The sequence below is a fragment of the Sminthopsis crassicaudata genome, chromosome 4 (genome assembly GCF_048593235.1).
Source record: "Sminthopsis crassicaudata isolate SCR6 chromosome 4, ASM4859323v1, whole genome shotgun sequence".
In the NCBI taxonomy this organism is placed as follows: Eukaryota; Metazoa; Chordata; class Mammalia; order Dasyuromorphia; family Dasyuridae; genus Sminthopsis; species Sminthopsis crassicaudata.
Genome location: NC_133620.1, coordinates 96,323,294 through 96,350,803, shown reverse-complemented (window position 1 = coordinate 96,350,803; position 27,510 = coordinate 96,323,294). Strand labels below are relative to the sequence as shown.

At 39.0% G+C, this 27,510-nt stretch overlaps 1 protein-coding gene across 1 annotated transcript in view; it reads right to left on the bottom strand.

The window, feature by feature from the left end:
- The window catches only part of PKP1 (plakophilin 1), a 73,679-nt gene that overhangs the window by 39,181 nt on the left and 6,988 nt on the right, over window positions 1-27,510 (bottom strand). Inside the window, 1 exon segment of the mRNA XM_074308750.1 lies at window positions 15,974-16,077. Within this exon segment, the coding sequence (XP_074164851.1) occupies window positions 15,974-16,077 (104 nt within the window).

Here is a 27,510-nt window from a genome sequence, read left to right as displayed (position 1 = left end):
TATTATAGATGAGGAAACTGAGGCAAAAGGGAATAATTGACTTACCCAGGGCCACACAATTAGTGTCTGAGACTGCATTTGAACTCATGAAATCTTGAACTCATGGTCTTCCTGATTCCAAGTCTAATGCTCTATCTACTGCACCACCTAGTTGATTTAATTGTCTGGATTGGATGGTCTCTAAGATTGCTTCTCAGTCTAAGGTTCATAAAATCATATTTAGGAGCAATCTCAGAACTATCCAATCTAACCCATGCCTTGAGTTTACTTGACTTAAAGTTTGTTTTTTGTTTTTTTTTAAGTTCAACTCATTTCTACCTATAATCAATCAATAAGTGTTTATTAAACATTTAATGTGTACTGAACACTGTGCTAAATTTTGAGGAAATAACCGGAGGAAAATAAAGTGCCTGCCCTCAAAGTGCTGATGCTCTGATATAAGCTTCTTCAGGGAAGGCACTGTTTTATTTCTGTCTCTATACCCAGTACCCGATACATCGGAGGTACCTTAATCAATGGCTTATTGCACTCAACAACACATAAGTAAATGATTATCCTAACTCTCTATTGCCTCAACTGCCAGATAGGCAATCCTGATTCTCTCCATTATGGCCAAATAAATCAAATCCAACAATCATACTTGACATTTATTTTACACATATTCTTTCATTTAATCCTCATATAACAACCCTGGGAGATGCAAATTTCTCATTTTGCAAATGAGGAAACTGAAGCATGTAGAAATGATGTGATAGCCAGGGTCACACAACTCAGGTATTTTTGACTGCAGGTCTCATGCTCCATCCTCTGTACCACTTAGGACAAAGTTTCTTCTCTATGCTTAACATCCCCAGTTATTTCAACTGATCTTTGTACAGTATTATTACAAGGTCTTTCATCATGATTGCCCTCCTCTGACACTCTCTAGCTTATTTATGCCATTTCTAAAAAGTGGCATTTAAAAACTGAATACATAATTTTTGGTGAGGTCTCATTAAGGCAGAGTGTGAGTTTTTTGCCATTTTTGTCCAACCAAAGATCCCTCAAAGTCCACTATAACTCTCATAACTTTTCCAGATTAAAAAAAAAAAGAGGTAAAGAGAACCAACTGTGTTTCCCAATAACATTATTAACAACTCATTTTAAAGTTGTGAAATCTTACCATAATCCTGTTCACCAAACGTCTATCAGTGGTGATTACTACCTCTTGCAGTGATTTGGCTAACATTTTCTCAGTACAGTTAATGGCACGAGGTAGGGTATAACTTTACAAGGCTCAGCGCACAGTAGATACTCAATAAAGTGTTTACTGATTGCTCCCTAAGCCCAACATTTCCTCCTACTCCTCCTTATTAGGACTTCAGACAGAGGAGGTGGGGGGAGGAGGGCCAAGTAGATAAGTGTCTAGCCAGCTTTCCCTGTACTGATTCAGCCCAAGTTGACTTAGAAGGAGAATGGCTAAGTAAAAAGGAAGAAGCAACACTGGGGTAAAAGAATACCCATATATTTTGTACCCATATATTTTGTCATTAATTAAAAGTACATAGAAGACTATGGAAGGGCAATAGTGGGCAGGGCATTAAATTAAAATTAAGTATATCTGGCTCAATTACTTACTATGAAAATAAATTGGAATAAATCACTTAACCTTTCTGAAATTTTCTTTTTTTTTTTTTTTTTTAATAAATTGGGGATAATATTTGCAACACAAATACTAGGACAATTGTGAGGAAGGAACTTTGTGAAATATAAAAAGCTATGTATATATGAGCTTCTATGAAAATAATATGCAAATAAACTTGGGTATTTGGGGAGTCTTGGAGAGGCTCCATAGTATAATAGAAAAATCTCTGAATGTACGGTCAGAAGAGACCTGAGTTCAAATCCTGACCTTGACATATACTATCTGTGTGATATGAGCAAGTCACGTATTTTCTCTGCACCTTATGTAAAATGGGGCTAATCATTTCTGGGCAACCTACCTCAGAGGGTGGTTTTGAAGATTAAAGAAAATTAATGCATGAAAAATTGCAAACCTTAAAGCCCTTTATCAACTGTCGCAGCTTAAGTATTACTATCATTAATAATAATAACCAACATTTGTGTCATGTGTCAAACTAACTCTACAAATGATGCCTAAACCCTTGCTGAAAGAGTATAGAGAAAGGAGAGGTCCAAGAAAGGGCAGCAGCTGCCAGGAAAGAAAGTCAGTATCACAAGGGAGCCATCCGTCCCTGACTCAGCACCCTGATAGAGTTGGGGTTAATTTAATGCCCTGAGTCACAGCCCAAGCAACACCATACCTGAGGGGCAGATAGCCTCCAGAGGGAGATGCTCATCTCCTTAAAGACACAACCACGAGCCCCCAAAGAGGTAATTATACCCCTGATTCCCACTCTAAATGCCACCTCCTAGAATCAAAGATCTAGACATAGAAGGAATCTCAGAGGACATCTAGTCCAACCCCCTTATTTTTCAGATGAGGAAACTGAGACCCAGAGAGATAGTACCTCATCTAAAGTAACATAGGCAGTAAGCAACAAAGTTGGGATTTGAACTCAAGTCCTGTGCTTCCAAGATCAGTGCGCTGGGATAGGACTTCTATGATAGTTTCTGCCAAATGGAGGTGTGTTATTGGTTTGGGTCTGTTTACAGGTTATGAGCAAAATATCAGACTTCAAAGGAAGCTTACATGTGTCCACATGAATGTGTGCATGTGCCTATGTGTGCATGGGTATGTGCTCCTACTTTAACACTTGGCTGCGTCTCTTGGGACAATATTTTCTATATCCTTTGCATCTCCTACCAGCATCACCAGAGTACTCAGTACTGCAATCATTTCCCCTCAAAAAACACCCATAAGTGCTTATGTTCTACCTTTTTAGAAGTGAGGAAACAGAGACACAAAGACTTGCACTACAACTAATGATGTCTTGGGTAGGATTTGAACCCAGCTTCTTCTGATCTCAATAATTTTGTTCCGAAAGTTCAGTTATGAAAACTTCCTCCTTTCAGAACATTTGCCAACATGTGAAGAGGGGCCTCTGGGCCCCAGCTGAGGGGTACACAGTGATTAATCAGAGCAGAAAGTCAGAGTCTCATTCAGCCCAAAGGGCTCTCCCAGGGGAGACCCCTGAGGAAAGAAATTGCTCTCATGACTAGACAATCGAGTGTTTCAACATGAATGGAGGAGCTGTTGGACGGGTCCTCCAAAGCTTATGTAATGGAGCACATCTATACACACATACATATCCCAACACATACCTGTGGACATACACATACACACATATACATGTACATATATACAGTAGTATTATAAGTATTTAGCCCGAAGCAGGCCAAGTAAATATAGACCTTTAAAAGCTTTCCCAGTCACCTAACAAATTCACCATCAAACTACCTTTATAGAGGAGACATTTTGGATCTGGACTACCCTGGAGGGCTCTCCATTGATGTCTTTGCAACAAAACTACATGTTTCTACAGTGAAAATGTCAGGGTCTAAAAAAACACCAAAATTCCTTCTGGCTCCTAGAAAAACCCTGAGGATATCAGGTATGATTTCACTTCAAACCTGTAAAGAGACAGTGACCTCTGAAGAAGCTCCTCTGACCCAGGGAGCACTTGAGTTAGATGGGGTCAGACCATAGAGAAAAGGGCAGAGAAAAGCCTAAGACTGGCTGCTGGTCTTTCCCAACCCCTCACCTCTACCCCACCCATCCACATCTGAGCAGACCAGACCAGACAGAGAAAACTAAGGAGTCACACCTTAGAATGGTAATTGAGGCTGAGAGGTATGACTCACTTGGCATCAGTCAAGTCTTGCTGAGCTCCGCACTGGGCGCACACCCATCGACCCCACACCAAGCCTTTCCAGCAGTGAGAGGAGAAGGAAAACACCCTGGCGGAACTCTCTGTGGAGGAATTCAATTACCTTTAACCAGCAATGATTAATCCCTTCTTGGAGGCAGAATACTGTGCTGGGCAATAGGAGGGATTCAATTTTTTTTTAATTTTTTTTTTAAAGATATGATCCCTGTCCCTATGGAACTTATCTAATAAAGAAAGAGTTTCTTAGTTCTAGGTCTCAATTTAGAGTGGGAAGAATGTTGGGATCTGAGAACTCCCTCAGAATGCAGAAAATTTTTAAGATTGAGGCCAGAAAGGAAGGGAAGAAATATTGAAGGAAACTTTCCTGTGTTTTTGGTCATGTTAATAGTGATTCCCTGGAAAAAACTAACAATAATCTTTGACTCTAACATATTAAATATGAAATTTGTATTATCCAAAATGTTTTGTATATGTGATTACCTTTCAGTACGATGACTGATCTAATTGCCTCCATTTTGTTCCAAAATTCCTCTGATCCTGCATTATCTAAAGAGCACTCTGTTCTTTCAGACTAGTGTCAATATAAGTCAAATCCCCAAGTGTTCCATGGTCAGATTATTCTGGTAAATGCTACCCTGTAACATCTACATGGATTAGCTCCAAAACCTCGAGTGAGGGAGGGAAGAGAAAGCACAATGATATTCAGCCAATAATAAATAATTATTTGTTAAACTGACCAAATAGGTACTTGACAGTCCAGGGTTTGAAGGCTGGAAATCTGAACTTGTAGTTAAGGAGGAAAGTTTCAGGGGGGAGGTCATAACATCTAAACCAATTCTTCATATTTCCAAATACCATAGCCTTCACTGGGGATGTCAAGTAGAAATTAACTTTGGCTTTGGAACTGGCAGGGCTGGATTTGAATTCTGGGTTGCCTATCTATTAACTATGTGTCTTGAAGCAAATCATTTTACATTCCTGAGTCCTAATTTCCACATCTGTAAAAGGAGAGGTTTGGACTGGACCTCTGGGGTCCCTTTCAATTCAAGATTCTAAGATCTTCTGACTCCTTGGATCCTAAGCCATCTACAGTGTTTCTTTAGGGGAGCTGGAAGCCCCACTCTCTTCCTGACCCCTCCTAGGTATCCATGAATAGTATAGGGGATGGAGATGGGGAGCACATAAGCCTCCTAGCACATATGCTCTTTCTACCTGATCTCATCACTTTGTCTCAAATTTGACCGACTCTGGGCAGGGAGACTATACAGACAAGCCAGAGCACGGCCTCTCCCAGGCCCCTAGGGAAGGTGCCCCAGTTCCCGCCCTGGCTGAGGGGTGGGGAGCACCCTACAATAGGCTTACGAAATGGCACTACTTTTCTCTCCACCAAGCCCAGTGACAAAAAGAAAACTTGCAAACCAGCAGAAAAAATACAGGAAAACCAAGTAAGGAATCTCTCCCCCCCCCCCCAACTCCTTTCTCTCCTTCATTTTTTCTTCTCTCCCTTCTACTCTTGATACATTTTCCTGATAGCCTTGACTTTGCCACTTTTGGGGACTACAAATACCTGACTGAGTTCCCCAAATATTCCCAGGAACTTGTCTTCTCCTCAGCTTTCTTACACAAAAGTTTTTTGGAGGGACAAAGTTGGGGAGATAGCAAAAAAAAAAAGATAGTGAGAGGAATTTACTGGGCAAAAAAAAACTACAAGGCTAGGTATCAGGAAAATTGAGATCTAGTCATGGTTCTGCCATTGATTTTCTGTGTGACTTTGGACAAGTGGCCTATTCCCTCATCTGTAAAATGGCGATGTATAAGTTTCATAACTGGAAAGGACTTTATAAACTAGTCTGACAAGCTGTTGCTGTTCAGTCATTTTAGGTACATCTGTCTCTTTGTGATTCCATTTGGGATTTTTTTGGGCAAATTCTGGAGTGATTTGCCATTTCTATCACTAGCTCATTTTACAGTTGAGGAAACTGAGGCAGACAGGGTTAAGTGACTTTCCCAGGATCACAGCTAGTGTCAAAGGGAGACAATGAAAAGGTGAAAAATGGTATTTTGCCATTATTAAGGAAATATTACAACACAGAGCTAGATTCAAGTCTTCCCATCTTAAAGCTATTTGTAGATGAAGGAAGTAAGACTAAAACAAAATGTCAAATTTCTTTTAGCCTGGTTGAGAAAAGTAAGGAATGGGAATTTCTACTTTGTCATCTCAATGTATGAACCAAATCCAATTAGCTCCCTCTTAGGAGAAAGTTGACTTGAAAACTTAGAAGGAAACTAGGAAGGCCTCAAAATTTAACTCAATTCTTTGATGCTGAAGGGTAAGGTAGAAAAGGGCATTAGAATTGGACTCAAAGGATTTGGGGGTAAAATTCTAGGGAAGAAAGAACAGAAAGAAGAGGAGAAGGGAGAGGAGGAGATGAAAGAGGAGGAGGAGGAAGTAGAGGAGAACTAGCATTTCTAGAGTGCTTTAAGGTTTGCAAAGGACTTTACAAATATTATCTCATTTGATTCTCACAACAACCTTTGAAGGTGGATGCTATCATCATCCCCATTTTCCAGATAAAGAAACTAAAGCAGAGAGATCAGCTACTTGCCCAAAGTCATACATATAGTAGGTGTTTGAGTCTAGAGTTGAACTGGTCTTCCTTTACCATTTATTATCTGTGTAACCTCAGGCAAATCACAACCTCTCTAGAGCTCAGTTTCTTCATCTGTAAAATGAATTTGGTGACTTCTAGGGTCCTTTCTAACTCTAAATCAATGTCCCCAAAATTATACAGATGTCAGGATCATGAGGTGGAACTCATTAGGCATATGACACATACATATTAACTATGATACCTATTTCATGCACAAAACAGCTGCACTTTTGATAGAATGTAAGCTTGAGAATGATGAGATCATTACAAACTGACAGGAATAAGGCAGTATGGGAGTTCAGGCAGATCCCAGTTTTACAGTGATATGATTATAGTGCTCTTGGAGTCAATTTCAAGTTCAAATATTGTCTCAGACATCTCTCAGCAACCTCTAGGTCTTAGTTTTTTCATCTGTACAATGGGTAAAATACCAGTACCTCCCTTCCAAGATTATTATGAGAATAAAGAGGGATGATGAAAATGAGAAAGCACTTTGAAAAATCTTAAAAGCACTATGTAAATGTTAGTTATTATGATTTTTATCATTAATAGTATGATGATGATAGTTTTATATAATGGTAAAGTTATTTTAACTTTCTCAAACTGTTTTCCCATTTTCATTATTTCCTTTGCCCCCCTGTCCCTATAACAAATCACTTCCTTTTTCTAGGGTCCAATTTCCATATCATAGGCTGATCAATGTTAGCTGGTCTTCACTTTTTGCCAGGGGACTTAGTCTAGGGTCTCTCGGGTTTCTCCAGCTCTGAAACTTCTGCATCTCCATTTTACAGAGAAAGTAACTATGCTCCTCACAGAGGAGGTGGCATTTTGGTGGGACTTTAAAAGTTGCATAAGAGAGGGTGATAGTGGTAGGGATTTTCAAGCTTGGGAAATAAACACTATGAAGAAAGATAGAAAGGAAATATGGAACATGTGTAGAGGATAAAGATTAGACTGAAGTATGTACAAGTGTAAGAGGAAACAGTGAGGGATAAAGCTTTGAGCCTTGAATGATGGGCAAACAGCTTGAATTTACTCATTAGGGTCACAGGATCATCATTTTAGATCTGGAAGAGAATTTAGAGATCACCTAATCCAAGTTATATTCATTTTTCAGATGAGGAAACTGAGGTTGAATAGGTGAAGTAATTCACCCAAGATCATACAGCTAGTAAGTGGAAGAAAAAGCAAGAGAGAAATACTTCAGTTCTGCAGCTTTGAGTTAAAAGGTTTAATCTGGCAGCCTTTGAAGGATGTGCTATTTAGGAGATAAAGTTGAATCAGGAATACTATTTGGAAGCTATTATAAGAAGCTAGGCAGGTGATAATGAGGACCTTACAAAGGCAAAGGAAATGGGGATGGAGAGGAATAGGTGGATGCAGGCATATGTGTAGAAAGATATTATCTCAGGAAACACATCACATACTCTTGACACCTTTGACACCCCCCACCCTACACTCCCAAAATAACAGTTGCTCCCAGTCAGCTCCCACTGTTGATATTTCAAACAGACAATTCCCTCTTTTGGGGACATCTCTTTCCTTTGCTGAGCCCTGGCTTTCCCCTCCCCTCCTTTCAAAGCGAGCCCCAAACTCACCTTCACTTTAACTCCACCTAGCTTCAGATACTCCAGGTCCCATGTCCTTCATTAACCTGGGAAGACTGAGAACCATGCTGTGTGTCTGTACCTATCAGGTCTTTAATAAATGTTTGTTAATGTTGAAATTGACAATTCCCTGGGATCCAGGAGAGTGTATCTCCCATCACAATGGGACAGGGTTTAGTCTTCTTCCTCTCACCTGTCTTTTCATGATCTGTGCAACCCTAAGATGTAAGTTTCTTCTAAGCAATAATTGTTTCAGTCTTTATCTTTGTATCCACAATCCCTAGCATATAGTTGTTGTTGCTGTCCAAAAAGGTGATCCCATTTGGGGTTTCCTTGGCAAAGATACTGGAGTGACTTCCCCTTTCCTTTTCCAGTTCATTTTACAGATGAGGAAACTGAAGCAAATAAGGTTAAGTGACTTGCCCAGGGTCACACAGGTAGTAAGTGTCTAAGTCTGCATTTGAACTCAGGTTTTCCTGATTCCAGGCCCCAGTGCTCTATTTAGTGGGCCACTTGGCTCCCACCCTGGCATATAGTAGATACTTAATAAATATCTGTCAACTGATTGCTTGATTAAGTTACAGTGATATATTTCTGAGAGATTTCTCTGAGGAGCCCCTTCCTCATCTTATTGGATAGGATGCAGAGCTAAGTAATTCTATGAGGCTTCAATTAAATTTGCAAGAAAAAGGAAAGGGGAAAAATGACATAGGAACATAGCTTCTCAAATCTTGCCCCGACTTGAACAACTATCAAAATTTCTCCTTGAGAAGACAAAGTAGAAAGCAATTACAAATAGAATCCTTCCCCCTTTACCCCACCCCTCGGAAATGAAAAAAAAAAAAAATTGGTGTGGTTTGCCACATTCTTTTATTCAATGCCTTAAAGCTGAGAAGTGTCCTGTAGGCAAATGGGGCCTTTGACATGAGAAAACATGGCCCACTAATTTAGACAGCCCCAGAAAAAAGGGAATGTCTCAAGTCTAGAGCATGTCCCCAGACCATTCATTCTTCCCCCATTCCTTCTCGTACCTCACTCACTGATCCTAAACAAACCTTCCCCTTGCCTTTTCTTGTTGGGTAAAAGCCTCAGGACCTGGCTCCCCCTAAAGAGTTCGTCACAGAAAGCTCCTATCTCGAAGGGTTGGGTGGGGAATGAGTCATTGGCTGGCAGCAGGGACACCATTTTGGCAAGCACATCAATCACTCCTCCCAGCTAGAGCCAAACTCTTGCTTTAGAGCAGTAGCCACTCCTTCTGTCTTCTCCACACCTGGGTTTTTTTTAAGAAAATACTGAGTTTTCTGAGGCTGCACAAATTCAGGGAAGAGGTATTGACTTTCAGAATTTCAGGAAAAAGCTTTAAATGGAGGCTATCCATCACTCAGGTCCTTGTGCTGTGCCTCTGTCTCCCCATATGTAAAATGGGGAAGGGTAATGAGGCTAAGCCACTTCCCCATGGTGTTGCAAGAGCTAATTATCTCTTATTTGCCAAGTGCCTGGAGATCCTCAGATGAAAGTAGTGAGGACAGTGTGGAAGGTTATTATCTGATTTGAGGGACTGGAGCAGAGGCCTCAGTCCAGGCCAACTTAATCCCATGATGCTCCAGGACTGGCGCCAGAACCAGTTCCAGGACATCAACATTACACTCCTTACTGTGGAAATGTTTAAAAACAATTCTTAAACCAAATAGAGTCCCACAATATTAGAGCTGTAAGGTTTCTTTGAGATCAAATTCACTGCTTCCCATATTTTCAAGATGCCTTATCTAAAATCATTCAAATGCCTTGTCTAAAATAACATTGTTAGGATCACTACAGCCCAGCTCAATTCTATTCTACTATTTTTTCAATGATCTATTAATGTAATTGAAAACTCCACTGACATAACAACTCCAAGGAGAACACATATGGATGACTTAGAATGCCCAAGTAGCTGCTTGCTCGGTTAGAATCAGTTCATCCATCTCCCTGCTAGATTACACCAAAACCAGTCTTAGTCTGGCAGAGGGGATGACATCATTCCTCTCTTAAAAAAAATCTCAGTTGACCATTCCAGTTGACCATTCCAGTCTTTGTTTTTTTTGTTTTTTGTTTTGTTTTTGGTTTTGGTTTTTTTTTTTTGTTGTTGTTGTTGTTGTTCAGTTATATCTGACTCTTTGTGACCTCTATTTGGGGTTTTCTTAGCAGCGATACTGGAGTGGTTTGCTATGTCCTTCTCCAAATCATTTTATAGATATTTCCTTATAGATAAGGAAACTGAGGCAAACAAGACTTGCCCACAGGTTCACACAGCTGGTGTCTGAGATTGGATTTGAATTCAGTTCTTCCTGACTCCAGGTTCTTCTTTCTATCCAATGTATTACCTATCTATTCATACCAGTGTTTACTATACTTCCAAAACACTTAATTCTTCCCTAGCATTCCAATTTCCTAAAGTGAAATTTTAGTAATTTTTAGTAATTAAAAATAACAGCCATGCTATTTTTACATCCATAATAACATGAGACTGGTCCTATATTTTCAGGCACTAGGACATCCTGCCTGGGTTTTTCACCTCATCTGATTAACTTCACTTCCATCTTTATCACGGAGTTAGCATGGTATAGCAGAAAGAATGCATGTTGAAGATCTGCATTTGAATCCTGCCTTCCACACTTACTAGGGTAGTTTTCTGTGACCTCAATTTCTTCAACTATAAAAGGAGGGGGGGTTGGATTTGATGTTCTACAAGTTCCTTTTGACTCTAAACTATGGTCTATCCTCTTTATTTCTCTAGATCCCATATAACAATATATGAGTTCATGAAGTCGATGCTATGTTGATTTGTTTTTTGTACATCATTCTCTCAACTTCTCATTCCAGATTATTGATAGCATTGGACACCCTTTGCCTGGGTCTTCTTCTTACCAGATCACAAGCCCTTTGAGGGCAGACACTATCTCTTTTATTCTCCATGGAAAATTAGCACAAAAATCTTTGTACAGCAAGCCTTCAATATGTAATTGTTGAATTGAGCTCTAAACTGTTTCTTTCTTACCTGCATGCTCTGTCTCCCAACTAGACCATAAGGTCTATGGCAGGGAACATGGATGTCCCTTGTTTCTTTTATGTCCCTTAGATAGAATCTATTACAGGAATCTGTATACAGTTGATAGTATCTGCTATTGAATGTTAAATGGTGGGGAGAGGGAGGGAAACAGGAGTAGACTGTTGTGACTAGCTCTAGCAATCATTGGTTTCATGACCCCTATGACTATTGGGAAAATTCCCAATTATATGTTCACTTTTTCCATCCCTGAGTGCCCTGTAATGCAGCCTCACCTTTTTCATCTGTAAAAGAAGAAGTCTTCAGATAGAGATAGATAGGGGAAGATGGACTGGGAAGAAAACATTAGCTATCCCCAGAGGAAAGGACTACCTATTGAACAATGTCATGGACTTTCTATAATACCAAGTTAGAGGAATAAGACAAGAGTGAATTGGAGAGAAATGTGCCAGTCCTGGGTCAAAATGGAAGAACTATGAGGTTGGATGATAGAATTAACCCAGAGAAAAGGTAGAATTCTCACTGGCTACTCTTGGATTCTTTCACTTGTTAATCCTTGGTTGCTGCATGCACTCAGGAAACAAAGTTACCACCTATAGATTCAGTATGGCAGCAACTGTAGCATGAAACTCTTTCAGATTTCTCCATGGCTTATCTACTGTACAAGGCAGTATATTATAATAGATAGAAAGGGGACCTCAAAGCTAAGAAGAGTTGGGTTCAAATCCAGTCTGTGACATCCTGACCATGTGACCCTTGGCAAATCATTTAACAGCTCCATGCTGTAAATTTCAGTGAAAGTACTGACCTACAATGTTAGAGGGAATTTCCTCACATATCAATGGACCACAGATCTGGTCCCAACCTCCTATTCCCTATACCTCCATTGCAGATCTGACTCTCTAAATCCATCAGGTGTGAATGTGTCCCTTGAAAATGCTCCATCTTTCTCAGCCTCCACCAAAGATCTGAAGGTTCATAAGTATCTAATTTGCCTCTTGATTTTGCAAGCAAATCCAAACTCCATGGTTGGTTAGGCAACAAAATGGATTGATATTTGTGTCTAGTCCACCTTCTTCTAAAGATTTAATACTACTAAGTTCCATCTGGGGAAAGGGAATATTTGACTTTGGAAAAAATCTAGTTATTTAAGTGATTTAAGATTCCAACCTTTTAAGTTCTCTCATCTTTTTTTTTTTCCAATTACATGTAAAGATAGCTTCCAACATTCATTTTTGCAAGACTTTGAGTTCCTAGTTTTGTTTTCTCTCTCTTTCCCTGATCTCCCCCTTCTCCAAGACAGCAAGTAATCTGGTATGTGTTATATTTGTATAATCATTTTAAATACATTAAATTCTCACTCCCGTTTTCCTAAGCCTTGCCCTGGAAGCCCTGAGGAAAGATAGGATATTAAAACTGTCTGCCTTCATTCCCAGAAGTGGTATCAGTCAGAAACAGCAGTGGGTGTCCTTTGACCAACAGGCTTGAATGAGAAATAAACTCCACTTTGACCCACTCTGGTGACTGGAATGTTTCTTTCTGGTCACTGGAAGGGAAAAGAATGGTCATAACAAGAGCTGCTCTGGGTCTGACCTGCTCCCTAAATAGAGGTGAATAATTTTTGAATCAGTAAGCCAGTTAGTCCAAGCACATTTATTAAGTACCAACTATATGCCAGGCATCATGCTAATCGCTGATGCTACAAAAACAAAAACAAAAACAAAAAAAAAAAAACTAAAACTGAAAAAAGATAGTGCCTAACTTCAAGGAGCTCATAATCTAATGTGGATTTTAGCTGGAACCTGAAGGAAGTCAAGGAAACCAGCAGAGATGAGTGACAGCATTTCAGCATTGGGGAACAAGCCTGTGAAAATGCCCAGAATAGGATTATGAGTGTATTATTTGAAGAACAGCAAAGAGACCAAAGTTACTGGATTACAAAGTACATTATGGACGAAAGGGGTAAGAAGAAAGGAAAGGTGGGGCTTGGATGTAAGTAATGAAATGCAGATTCTATTTGAAGTCAATATAGTAAGAAAGCAAATTTTTATTATTAGAGTAATCCATAGAAAACATCAACAAGCCTAATATCAGAAAACTGAGATTTAAAAAAGTTCAGAGACTAATGTTAAGTCACATAGCTAGGAAGCATGGGAGTTGAGACTTAAATTCAGGTCAGGTATCTTCCTGCTGTCTTATACTACCCTAATATATGAGTCTATGAAGCTCACTCTACTCAGAACTCTGGTGTCCCTAGGCACAGAATAAGATCCTAGCCCATATGGGTCATAGTGAAGCTGCTAGGAACAAGCTTCTCATATTGGCCGCCTGACAAGCAAGTTAATCACACACCCTTCCTCCTGTGCTCTGCTCAGCACCGCCATTTTGTTGCAGTCAGTGACTGGGAGACTGGAAGGAAAATTCTTCTTCTCTGCCAGGTAATCCAACCATGGGAAAATCCCACAAGAACATAATTAGCTCACTGCTACAAATCTATTACCTCTTTTCCAGTTCACCTTCTCTTGAAACCTGGATTTTGTTTTGTTTTGTTTCTCCCAGCCCCTGCAGATTATACATCTGTCTCCACTATCAATTATTCCATTTCCTCTTCTCTAGTTCTCTCCCCCCTCCCCCCCCAGTATTCCTTATTCCCATAGCCTTTCCTGAGCAGAGCAGAAATGGGACATGCCCCAGCAGCAGTCCTGGGTGAGTAATGTCTGAAGTCCCGCCAGCTAAGAAGGAAAAAAGACAGGATGGGGCTTTGGGATGTCAGTGGGTGGGGCAGAGATTTTGACTGGTTGTCACAAAGGGAGGGAAAGACTGGTAGGGGATACATTTGAAGATAAGGTATAAAGATAAGACAGTGTTCCCAGTGTTTCTTCCTACAAAAATCCTAGTATAGTCATCTCCTGCCTATTCCAAGTGACACAATCCTGAGGGCCTATTTGAAGAATCATCAATAGATGTTCTCATAGAAATCTGTGTCTACAAGGCTCTCTGAGTAAAATAAGTTCTGGAACCTAACCTAATCAGAGTGAGTGACCCAGAGATAGTCAAAATCAATTTTAAAGAGCTTTTGCCACAACCCTCAATAACTCTGCAATTCACTAAACATCCACTCTCATGAGGGATAGCTTTGTTGGGACTACAGCTGGTCTAAGGTTTGGTAAATGGAAAATCCTAAGCCCCCAGAAAGACTTGGAACCCCGGGTAGCATGAAAGACCTGGATAAGGACCAATATTTAGGATCAGTGGAGTCTAAGAGATCTACTATATAGCAAACCTTTATCAATAATAGTTATTCCTCCTTTTTCATCCTGAATCCTTATAATACTCTGAAAAATAAAAGCTTCAAACCACAGAATCCTTCCCAAATTAAAAAATATATATTTAGCTTGTTTCCTTGCCTCCAGAATTAGAAATAGCCCATCATAATGGAGTTGTTTCTTTTTTTAAAACTTCTTAAGGAGAATTTTACAGCCTCCCTCTGTCACCTATTCCTCAACAATCTACATAATAAAATGTGCTTCTTTATGTGAGCTTATATCCTTCATGGTGCACCATCAACTCATTCTATCCTGTTCTATACTCACAAAGATGAATGACAATTGGACACTCTTGTCAAGTTTAACCTGGGCCAGATCTCAGCCATGAAGAATGATTCATCCAGCAGTATTCATGAAGAAATGAAAGATGGGGAACAGGTTGAGTATTCAGTGGGACAAAGAAACGAATCTGCCACTAAACATTGTCATTCCTCAGCCCCTGTTATCCTGTCACCAAAAATAAGACATTCTCTGCAATCATCCCCAGCAGGAATTGGGAAGGAAGGAATCAAACCAAATACATTCAGACTTGGATATAACCACACCCCTCCTCTCCATCTTTATTTAGAAACATCACATATGGGCAAGACTTCAGTTCTATACAAGTCAAAGGTGAAACAAATTCTGTTGGATGAGCAATAGGAAAAAAATGTAGTGGGATGACTGACATGCTCTAGAACTATCAGTATGTAAGCACTTAAGAGCTCTGGAAAGGGTCATTTCTGAGCAGGGTAAGATCCCCAGGGTAAATGGAAAAAATACTACTGGATTTGAGGTTACAGGGCCTCCTGAATTTGAATGATGGCTCAGCTACTTTTTATTTCAGTGTGGTTTGGAACAAATCACTTTAGTTCTCTGGAACAAGTCTAAGTCACTCAGCTCCCTCATCTAGAAAATAAGGATGTACAATATCCAATTTCTAAGGCTCCTTTTTGCTCTAAATCCTATGTAATTGCTGAGACTAAAGCAGAATAATATTGAAGCAAGATCAGATCCAGGAGTTTCTACATTATTGATTCTTCTAGGCTTTTTTCCAGAGTGACTATGGGCTGTCACTCCCCTCTTTATATCTCATTTTCTTTTTCTGTAAAATGAAATTTTGGACTAGATATTTGTGAGGTCCCCTGCATCACCAGTGATCTCTGATTATGTCTCTATCTAGAATTGTTCCATTAATTGACTAGAATAGAATAGTTTCCAAATTCCACTAAACTAGGAGAATGGACATATAGGTAAGAGATTAATGGAAGATTTTTCTTAATCATCATCTAAGACATTCAGATATATCAAACTAGCACAGAAAGGGGAGGCCCCAATAAGAAGAGTTATGAAATTATTAGCAGATCTCTAGTGGATGGATATTACCATCTGTGAGTACTACTGGCCTTGATGTGATCATTGAGCCTCACCTGAACAATTGTGATAACCACAACCCTTCCAATGTCAACTCTCCACCTATGCATGCTGAGCACTTTGAAAACTAGATTTTTCAAAAGCAAAGTGAGCGCCTTACCGGATATCCCCAGGATCCATTGCCTGCCTGGAATTTGGAGTAATAGGAACTCCGGCTGGTGGTCCCATAGTTGTAATTATCAGTTAAACCATCATACATGGAACCTGGAAAACAGAGGTACAAAATTAGGAAGAACAATTCCCTCATTTGTTGTTGAAGATCACTAAAATCAGTTATCCCCTTATAGACACAGAAATTATCTTCTCCAAGTTATCTTAACTTTACATGTCACAAAATTCTAAAGAAAGAAACAATAGAAAAAGTGATATGTTTAGCATCCTCAAGGAGGGGACTGAGAAATAAATTATCAGTTAGTAGCTCTGTTATTCTTTTGCTTTTTAGACTAAACAAGCATTTATCAACTATTTACTATGTGCCAGGACTAAGCCAAGAGTTTTATAAATTTCTCATTTTATCCTCCTGACAATCCTGAGAGGTTAAATGTTATTCTTATCTCTATTTTATAGATAAGTAAACTGAAGCAAACAATGGCTAAATATCTTGTACAGAATTACATAGCTAGAATGAGAGGGGCCATATTTAATCTTAAGTTTTCCCACATCCAAGTCCAGTGATCTATCCATTGTTCTTCTAGCATCATCTTCAGTAAGTTTCCCAAGCACTCACTATGTACATGGCACTTAAAGAGAGAACTCTGGTAGAGAACGGCAGATAATGGTAGAGAAACGCAAGTGAGACAAGAAGAAGAAAATTTTTCACCAGAAAGATCATTTCAATGCTCCAAAGAAGTAGTAGAAACTTAAAAAAAACTCCCATAAAGGAATTGGTTTGGACGGAATATATGACACTAGAAAGTCCTTCTAGCCTGAGGAATCACTTTGCAAGACTGAGTCTTCCATATGGAGCTGGCAGGATCTCTTCTCCTCCTTACTAAATACTCCCTGAGCACCATGGAATATTCACTCATAAACTGAGTGAACACTCCCACTGGTCCCAGTAAGTCTAAGAAAAATATTTCACAGGGCTAGGACTCCCATTGTTGTGCTATTAGACAAGAATTTCATATCTGAGCTGTTTCTCAGAAGGTCTTTCCTCTGACATTCCATGAGTTTGCTTGAATCAGAACCCAACCTGGTGATACTGAAAGTAGGGTGTGGCGGGGGAGTTGGAATGGGTAGCCATTAGCTGGAGCCAGGACTCCTGAGTCTGATTCCCCATGTTATTCTTGACTCTCCTGGTGACATAGATAATATCTTTTTCAGTTCTTCTGTTGGCCGGAAATATTGCTCATAGGCTCTGAAAGAGAGACTGAACCCAAATCTGGAGACCAAGAAGTGGAGATCATATAAAGCAATGGCATAAATACAGAAGATAAAAAATAAAATTGTCCTGCTGCCTTTGAAGGTGGTTCCCCAATATCAGATCTACACAAGCATTTTTGTTTCTTTAGAATCAAGGACTAGAAGGCTGGACTCCTGGTTTCTAATCTCAGAGCCACTCCCCTTTAAGTCATTGGGTGAGCTGCTGGATGCTTTCATCTCTCAAGTCCTCTACCTGGTGAATTAAGTACAATGTCTACCTCAAAGGGCTCTACTGAAGATTAATTATTGTTTTCAGGGTGCTTGGAGATCTACAAATGAATGACTCTTTAAAGGGCTAGAGTCTCATTAGGGTTATTTCTGGGGCAGCTTTGAATCATAGAAAGCAGAACTAAAACCGGACAACTTGACATCAGCTCACTCATCTCCTCCCTACCTGGGACCATTCCTACCCAAAGCATCTCTTCTTCTTCTACATTGTCTGTAGTGGGTGAATATTATGTACTATCTTGTATGATTAAGTTGGGATTCATATACCTTATAGACTTAGATTCCCCATAGAGAGCACCTAGTCCAAAGCCCTCATTTTTCTAGAAGTGAAATGATTTGACCACAGCCACACTGATAGTATCAATGGCAGGATCTGAAACCAAATTCTTTGTTTCCACATCCACTGTGTGGAAATTCCACTGGACGATATTATTTCCCTTATGGCCCTTCTTTCCATTAAATTGTAACTTCATTGAAGATCAGGATCATAGCTTATAATTCCTTATAGTGCATAGTAGATGGTCAATAAATATCTGATTTGTTTATTGAAATTTGTACTGAGGAAAGAGATAGCTACCTACTGTGCCAGACATTGTGCTCTAGTGTTGGGGTGACAATGACAAAAAAGTAATTGCTCCCTACCTTCAATGAGCCAACATGTACCTATAAGGAGATGCATGTGCCCTTTCTCTGTAAAGAAATCTCTGGGATCTGAAACTCCTCCCTCTCCCATCTAGCAGTGAGGGAAGATCCTATTTCCAGTCAGTAAAATCAGCTTATCTATATCCCTGGCCTTCCTCGCTTCTTTCAGGAGAGCCAAAAAAGGTCTCAAACACAGAGAAAAATTTCAACATTCCAAAGAAATAACAAAACTTAGATGAGTCATCTAAGTTCATAGAGATGTTCATAGAGATGGTCTGGAGGAACCATGTGACCCCAGATCATTCTTCTGGCTCAAGGATCAAACATTTCCTGACTTTTCCTAATCCTTCAACTATTAGTGTCTAACCACTCCAAAATTACCTAGGATTTATTTTGCACATATTTATAAATGTACATGTTAGGACAGATATAAAATAGCATATCAGTTTGCTTGCTTCTTTGGGCAGTTGAAAGAGAGGGAGGGGGAAATGTTTGGAACTCAAAATCTTACAAAAAATGAATATTGAAAACTATTTTTCCATGTAATTGGAAAAATAAAATACTATTGAAAAAAATGTACCGTTAGCTCCCCGTCTTAAATGGTCTTTGTAGTACAATGTCCAAGCAAACATAAGAATAAAAGAGTTAGTTTGGGAAAAGAGAGATTCAGATCTGGAAAGTCAGGCCAGGAATTCATACCCCTCACCTATTCAATTTAAAGGAGATGGTCAAGTCACTTAGAAGAGAAAGAGTAAGCCTTTAGCTCAGTCAGTTTTACAGGCATTAGGGAAGTATTCTCATCTTAATGACTTAACCTTCTCTCATTCTATGGTCCAACCATTGGACCTTGCTATTCTTCAAACATAATATACTAGCTCCTCTTTCCATGCTTTTGTATAGATTGACCACTCCCCTTCCCGTCCCATACTTGGAATGGATGCCCTCCTCACCTCTCTCCCTTTTAGGATCTCTAATGGTCTTCCATGTTCAGCTTAAGCCTGAACTTTTACTTGACACCTGTCCCAATCCCCTAGCAGTTAGTGCCTTCTCACTCCAAAATTACCTAGTATTTAGTTTGCAAATATTTAAAGATACATAAATTAGCTCCCATTACTGAATATGGTTACTTATTGTGGGTAGGGAATGATCACATTTTTGTCTTTGTATGCCCTACACCTAGAGCACAGTGCCTGGAACAGTAGGTGCTCAATGAATGATCAGTGATTGATCATTGGATGATAGTTTTTAGTGCCACTTATGGAATTTAGAAAGCATGCTGGACAACTAGATGGTGCAGTGGATAGAGGGCAACACATGGAACCAGAAAGTTCTGAGTTCAAAGCTGATCTCAGACACTAGCAGGGTATCCTGAGGATAATCATTTAACTTCTGTTTCCTTCAGTTTCCTTATCTGTAAAATAGTACTTAGCTCCCAGGGTTATTGTGAAAATCAAATGAGATAATTGTAAAATTCTTAGATAGTGACATATATATATAGTGTTTGTGTGTGTGTGTACATGTGTATATACATGTATAAGTATGTATATATAATATATATGTATACACACATATAATAGGCACTCTATAAATGTTAGTTGTTATTATTATTATTATTAATAGACTTAATGAGCTAGAAGGGATCTTGAAGGTCATTTAGCCCAGCCCTCTCATTTTACCACTGTATAAATTCTTTTCTTTTTCCTGAGGCAATTTTGGTTAAGTGACTTGCCCAGGGTCACACAGCTAGGAAGTGTTAAGTGTCTGAGGCCAGATTTAAACTCAGGTCCTCCTGACTTCAGGGCTGGTCCACTGTACCACCTAGCTGCCCCCCACTGTATAAATTCTTATCTCTTCTCTTCCAGTTCTCTGCTCTTTCTATTGTCACATTAGTCACATGACCTTGGGTAAGTAACATCCCCAAGTGAGCATCAGCTTCCTCTGCAAAATGAAGGGGCTTGATTAGATGGCCTTTGAAGTCCCTCTTAGATCCCCACTGTAGGCCGATATGTGGTACTTGGGGTGGCAAGGGAATAAGAAAAAGATGGAAACCTGTAGAATCTGTGTTTCTGACTTCTTTCACCTATTCTTCAGTAATGTCACAAAACTTCTCATCAACTCCTGGAAATTCCCATTCTTGTAAACTCCCTTAATCTAATAAACGCTGCTGCTATGGAGAGGTGTGCCCAACTGGAGGATACCATGAGATTTGCTTGATTTATTGAGAGCTGGACTTGAACCCAGGCCCTATGGTTCTTAGGTTTCCCTATCTCCCATTGGGAAAAAATCCCCTGGAAAAAAATAAGAGAAAATGAAGCCCAGGGATGGTTCCTATTAGATTCTGAGCAAATCTCCTGAAGTATAACAGTGGCAGATCTTCTTTTAGCCGCTTCCTCTTTGTCCTTCTGGCAGCTTCCATGATACCCACCAACTCTTGGCAGGCTAAGCATTTGGCTTGGCTCATACACGGTGTAGTCAGTTCTCTGCCAAGGGGCAGGTGTGGGTCAGCCAGCCACTCTTTGGATGGAAAAATTTGAGTGTCACTAGATATACATCTCCATTGCATCCCACAGGTACTCTCTTCGAACCAAGAGAAGCCAACAGTCCGAGACTTGTGGGGAGGGATGATTTCCCATTGAAGTTCTCCCTCTTGGAAGGGAATCTGTCATTAGAAGTTGGTGTTGACATTTCCTTCCCTAGAAGTCCTTCACAAAAGACCACTTCCCTCCCAACCATTAACACCTGCAATTTAATACCTGCCCTCCCTTAACAACACACACATATAATTGAGGAAGGAAAACTAACAGATATTATTCCTGCTTCCATCTTTTCCCCAGACTTTGTGACTATTATGTCACTATTTCTCACCCTTGCCTTCCACTCTTCTTTCAAAAATCACCTCCTTCTGATTTCTCCAATTGTTAGCACTGCTCATATATACTTTGTACTTGCTTTTCTGTATACATGTTGTTCCCCTAAAGTAGGATGTAAGCTCCATAAGGGCTTTACTTTTGACTTGATAAGCCAAGTGCCCAGTGCCCAATAGACATTTGGCAAATGTTCGGTGAATAGAACTGATGACTTGGCAATATTAGTATCCCATTTTAAAAATGAGGAAATTGAGTCCTCAAGAGATAAAGCTATTTGCTTAGTATCACAAGGTTAACTGGTGGTAGAGAAGGGATGAAGAACCACATCTGCTGGCTCCCAGCTTGGTGCCCTCTCCATTATACCACCCTGATTGTCATTTAACATACAGTGGCACCAGAGCCAGTGCAACCTCCATACCAGTGTGTCATAATAGAACGTGTGCCAGAACTAAATCAGAAAATGAGGGTCCAACCAAACCCTTTTTCTAACAATACACTGTGACCCTGAATAAGATGTTGCATCTTCCTGAGCCTCAGTTTCCTTATCTTAAAATTAGGAGATTAGATTAAGACCCCTCACAACTTTAAATCAGTGTTTATGATCTGACTAGGTTTTAAAGTCAGGAAGAACTCCTAATATTGGCCTTTCTCTTTAAACACAACCCTCCACAACTTCTCTAGGATAATCAAGGAAGTGACTGAACACAGTTTTCCAAGGTCTAAGTACAATTGAGGTAATCTTGGTGCACCAGTGACACTTGAAGCAGGTCAATCATTCAATAAACAATTATTGTGCACCTACTGTATGCATGCAGGTTGTATAGCAAGGTTGTATGGGGAAATCTCTTTTAGTTTTGGGCTTGAGTCATTCTATGAGGAACCAAAGACAAGTCATTGGCAGGATAGCCAGACTGATCTCTTCCTCCCATTTAAGAGCCCAGAGCTTCTTTTAAAACCCATGACAGGTCTTTGGCAGCTGAGGGAAGGAGAAGGAAGGAGGCTGCCTGAGTCTGAGCTTTGAGGGACTCTGCTGGTTATGTCTCTATACCCCCAGCTTTCCCCTTCAGCCTCACAACATTTGGCTCTACTTTCACTTGGCAGCATCATGGCCTGCTGGCTGGCAGTCTCCCAGATGTGGGGTGGCCCTTACTTAGGATGTTTCCTGATCAACCACTAGATGGTTGGCTAAGAAACAAGTTGGTCTTATTGGCACAGAACAAAGACTCTCCCCCAATCCAACCTTCCTCTCAGCCACTTGTCCTTAAGAAGTCTCAGCCACATTATTTATGCATCTTCTTCCTCAAGAGAAAACTCCAGATGGAGCACAGACATGCTGATGTTGTATGTAGTAAGTAGACTCAGGTTCAGGCTTATTGTGCAATTCTCTATTAGATATATGATTTTGGGGAAATCCTTACCTTTAGTTCAAATAGGAACTAAAAAGGAGATAGATTGGAATATGGCTATTATGTGAATTTACTTTGCTTGACTATTTTTCTTGTTTTCTTTTTTACTTGAGAGGGGAAAAGGGAGGCAGAGAAAATAAATGCTTATTAATTAAAAATTATATTTCAAAAATGAAGGTCATAATGGTGTATTAAACTGCATTCTAATCTAATCCTTCAATATCTCTAAAGTAAAGCAGCAGGAACTATAATGAATTTTGTTGACTTTGACAAACAAACAACAGAAACCGGATGAAATAATGGGCAAAATATGAGCCCATAGTTTACTAAACTGCATTCTAATCTAATCCTTCAAGGTCTCTAAAGCAAACAGTAAGAACTAGAATGAATTTTGTTGACTTTGACAAACAAACAAAAGAAACAAGATAAAATAATGGGCAAAATATGAGCTCTATTTGGAGAGTAAATGAATTCATTTTTAGTAAGTGATCTGCAGTATTGACTAAATAAATGTAAAGAAAACAGAAGACAAATATATAATTTTAAAAAAGAAACAATTCATTACAGAACTTTGAAAGAATGTTCAGAGCCTTACTAATAAAATAGCAAATATTGACAAGAGAATATACTGCATCTTCAAATTAATTTCGGACATTTAGATTTTCCCCCTCTTTCCAACTCCCTGGTTACCACTGTGCTCCTCATTTAACATCATTTATCTTAGAAGGTTGCCTTAATTCATATGGAGTCATGGAATGGGTCATGGACATTGAATAGAAAAGATCTTAATTTGTAAAGACCAAAGCTAGTCACTGTATCCTGGGCCATCATCAGTCTTGCTACTGGATTTTGAATGACTACAGGAAAGAGTGAGGCTGATGATTTTTCACAGCTCTGTCCCACTTACATCCAATTCATTTGCAAATCAAGTCATCTCCTTTGTGATGTCATTGGACTGCCTAGAGAAAAGGATGAACAACAATAACATGGATTCTAACCTATTCTATCAGTCTTTGGACATTCTAATGTCCAGAGGGAAAATTTGGATAACTCAGTCTTATTTTCAAACCAGAAAGATTATTTGTTCTAAAATAGTCTTCCAGAGAACATCTAGCTATGATATTAGAGTGGGAAATAAAACTCAATGGATTTAGAGTCAGGGAATATGGATTTGAATCCTCTTTCAGCTGTTTATTAGCTGTGTGACCTTCAACAGCTCACTTCATTTCTTCTATTCTCAAGTTCTTCATCTGGAAAATTAGGAGGTGAAATTCCTTCTAGTTTTCCATTTATCCTACTCTGTATTGTCTATAAGAAGGCTCCTATATTGTCAAAGAAACCCAGGCTTACCTTCAATACTCCTAAGCTAACAACATACTTAGTTCATGCCCTAGTAACCTGGGAAAATAAACCTTGGAGACACTACCTTTTGAGTCAGAAGAGCAGTAGTTTACTGTTTGACCTTAGAAAGTCTTTTGAACTTCAGATTTCTCTTTTATAAAATGACATTTGGGCTTACAACATCCTTTTCATCCAAAAATCTATTAGTGTTGGATCCTCATCTGTATCTCCCTTGGGATAAAGCCAGTGGATTGTGAAAAACCAGTTATTACTATGTAACACAGGCTTCTCTGGGAATACCCAATTTGGGAGATGCTCTTTGGAAACCTTTTAAATTAGCCCAGTTTACCTAACATGGAGTTCTTACCATGTCCCCTAACACATGAGTTATGCTTTTTCTGTCATTCTTATCTGTTGCATCCAGAAGATGAAAATCCCTGTTCATCCACAGTGAGAATGCCATGAGCTGACCTAGTGATCTTAGTGACCTTCCCTTGTTCCCTCTCTTTTACCCTGACTCAGAAAATGTAGTTGGGAGTGTTTCTTTCTTTGGTGTCATTTATCCTCAACTTCTGGTGCTGGAAGTGATTCCCCATGAGACTGGAGTTTGAGCCATAGAATTGCAGGCAGCTTGGTGTAACTGGACAATCCAGCATGGAAATTGAGAAGCCAGGAAGCTGGATACTAAACCCCTGGAGAGTTTCTGAATTGGGAACCTAACTGAACTATGAAACTAACACATTTCTCCTCCCCAAAGACAAAGGAATAAAATGGTAAAATCTAATATAATTGGCTTTTAGGTGTTGAGAGCCATAATGGATGTGAACTACAACTATAATTCACTTAGAATCTCAGCTTTCATGGAGATGAAAAGGAAGGAAAGTATAATATTGGTTGTGACTTGAACATCAGTCCCATCTATGAGTACAAGAGATAACCTGGGGGAGGAGGGCTTGGTGTGGAATGCAGAACCAAATCTCTCTAATGATCTAGTCTATTTCTGAAACAAAAGTTGCTACATCCCCTTAAAATGATCAGAAAATAAATGCATAAGTATGCATCATTGGCTTCAATTATTCTGTTTTGCTTCAATGTTTTCAGAGAAGAACTTTTTTCTCAGGGAGAAGGAGAACTGTTTAAATATTGGCTGAGAACTTTCTGTTGGTTAAAACCAAAATTATCAAAATAAAAAAGTAATAATTTTAAAAATATTAAGTCCTTGGGTGTCATGTCTGAGAATAATATCTAATTGAAATTGATATGGTGGAATGAAGACTGGAGTTGAAGTCAGAAGACATAGATTCAAATCTCAGATCTGACAATGGGCAAGTCATTTAACTTCTCTGGGACTCAGTTTACTTATTTGTAAAATGAGGGAGTCTGCATTCTAAAATCTCTTCTAGTCCTAAATCTACTTTTCTGTGAACTGCTTAAGCAGTTACCTTTTTCTTTTAAAACATATTTCCTCCACAAAGCAACCTCTGATTAATTTCACTGTAAATCATAGTGTGATTCCACCTTTCTCTAGCACTCACATTCCTAGTTCGTACTAGACTAATTCTAATTTAGCCTTAGACAATCACTAGCTGTGTGATCTTGGGCAAATCACCTAACCATGTTTGCCTCAGTTTCCTCATCTGTAAAATGAGCTGAAGAAGGAAATGGCAGAGAGCTCCTCCCAAGATCTCCATTTTATGAAACTACCCAAGACAACATTTTCCTAATTTTCCACTCTGCTGCTCTTCTATGGACTTTTCCATAAAGCCCTAGGGACATTTTTATTCTTCAAGATAGTTTCATTTAATTTACTAATTTTTCAGAACTTTAAAATACACAAATAGTGAAACTGACTCAGAGACCCACAAACTAGTTGGATTATTATATAATCACACTACAAAACATTGTTACCTATAAACTACATCCCCTTGGCTCATTCAACAAAGAGAGATTATCCTGTATTCTGGGTATAGGCTGAACTTTTTCATCTGAAGATAGATGTAATTTTCTATGGGAATGATGGAGAAACTGGGCCATATGTGCATTAATTATCTTATGACTCATCTTTTCCTGCCTCCAATCTTAAAAAAAGTCATTTCTCATGCATTCAAGCATTCAAGCATTTTTCTCTCAACTAAAAAGCTTATCACTTTCATCTTTAAATACCTCCTCAGAAAATCATCTATACAAATCTTATCCATCTCAAATCATAATCATCCTTCCAGTAAACACTAGAGCTTGTCCAGATGCTGCATCATATATTTGTTTATTCATTTCTTGCCTTGTTGTAAGTATATTTTTTGTGTGTAAGCATATAGCTACAAGCATAGACTTGCTTTTTCTTATTGGAGGAGAAGCTCCCTGAGGACAGAGACCTACTGTTTCCTATTGAGTGAAAGCTCCCTAAAGACAGAGTTTCTGTCTCTGTCTTTCTCCTCAATAGAAAGAGACATAGATAGATATGTAAGTATATGTATATACACATATGTGTGTATACATACATACACTATATTATACATATACATGCACACACACATGCACGTGTGTATAATATGTTTTCTCCCTCAATAGAACATTTGTTCTTAAAAGATAGGAACTCTTTAATTTTTGTCTTTAGATTGCCAGTACATAGCACAATGCTGGACATGCAGAAAGCATTTTTTTAAAAAAAGCTTATTGGTTATTGATTGATTATCAGAAATAAAATTTTTCAATGTGGTGTAGTAAAAAAAAAATTAGCCTTGAAGTCAAGAAATTCTTGGTTCTGCCACTAACTAGCTGTGTGGGCTTTGTCTCTGAGTTTCAGTTTAGGATTACATTGAACATCCTAGCCAACTTTGTAACCTTTCAATTCCCCAGATTAGTAGTCCCTTGTAGGTAAAGATGACAGAATCACAGCACCACATATGTCAAAGCTGAAAGGAGCCTCAAAACTAACTGGCCCAAACAGGAACTGTCCAAATATTCTCAATAAACATTCACTCACACTTTGTCCAAAGTCCCCAAGTGAGAATTACCTACTGACTTCAAGTATTACCTGCTCCATTTGACTCTTAAGCCATTCTAATTGTTAGAAACTTTTTCTTAATCTCTATTATTAGGCTGGAAATTCTACAAAGGCAAATATTAGAGCTCTCTGGATCCAGCAGGGCTACACTATACATACTGAAAGAACCTAGGACAGAGATATAACTGACAAAGAAAAGCCTAGTGTCCAGGAACCCTGTGTAATTCTTCAAAGAAACAGCTTAAGTTTGAAAAAGATTTCACAAATGTATATCTTAATTCCTAAGAAGGCCTGACTTGTCCAGATTTTTTTAAACTATAGCTAAAACCAGCTCTTCTATTTTATGGACTTAGGATTTGTCTGTTCCCTCTAAGACAAGAGTTCTTAATCTTTTGTGTTCTATGGACCCCTTTGGCAATCTGGTGAAGTCTTTGCACAATTTCTCATAATGATATTTCTAAGTGGAATAAAATGAAATGCAGGATTACAAAGGAAATTGATTCTCAAAATAGTTTTAAATTCCTAGATTTAATATTAAGATGTTAGGACTTCTCTCATTCAGAGGAGCAATTTCTCAGCTCTGAAAATGTCAGCTCCTTTCCCTGATGATATCAATGATGATGTCATTCAGAGGGAATGGTGAACAGCATGCCCTGAAGATGAATGTTGCAGAGAGGATTCAGGTCGGATATCACAAAGAATTTAAGAAACCTGATAATAATACAAC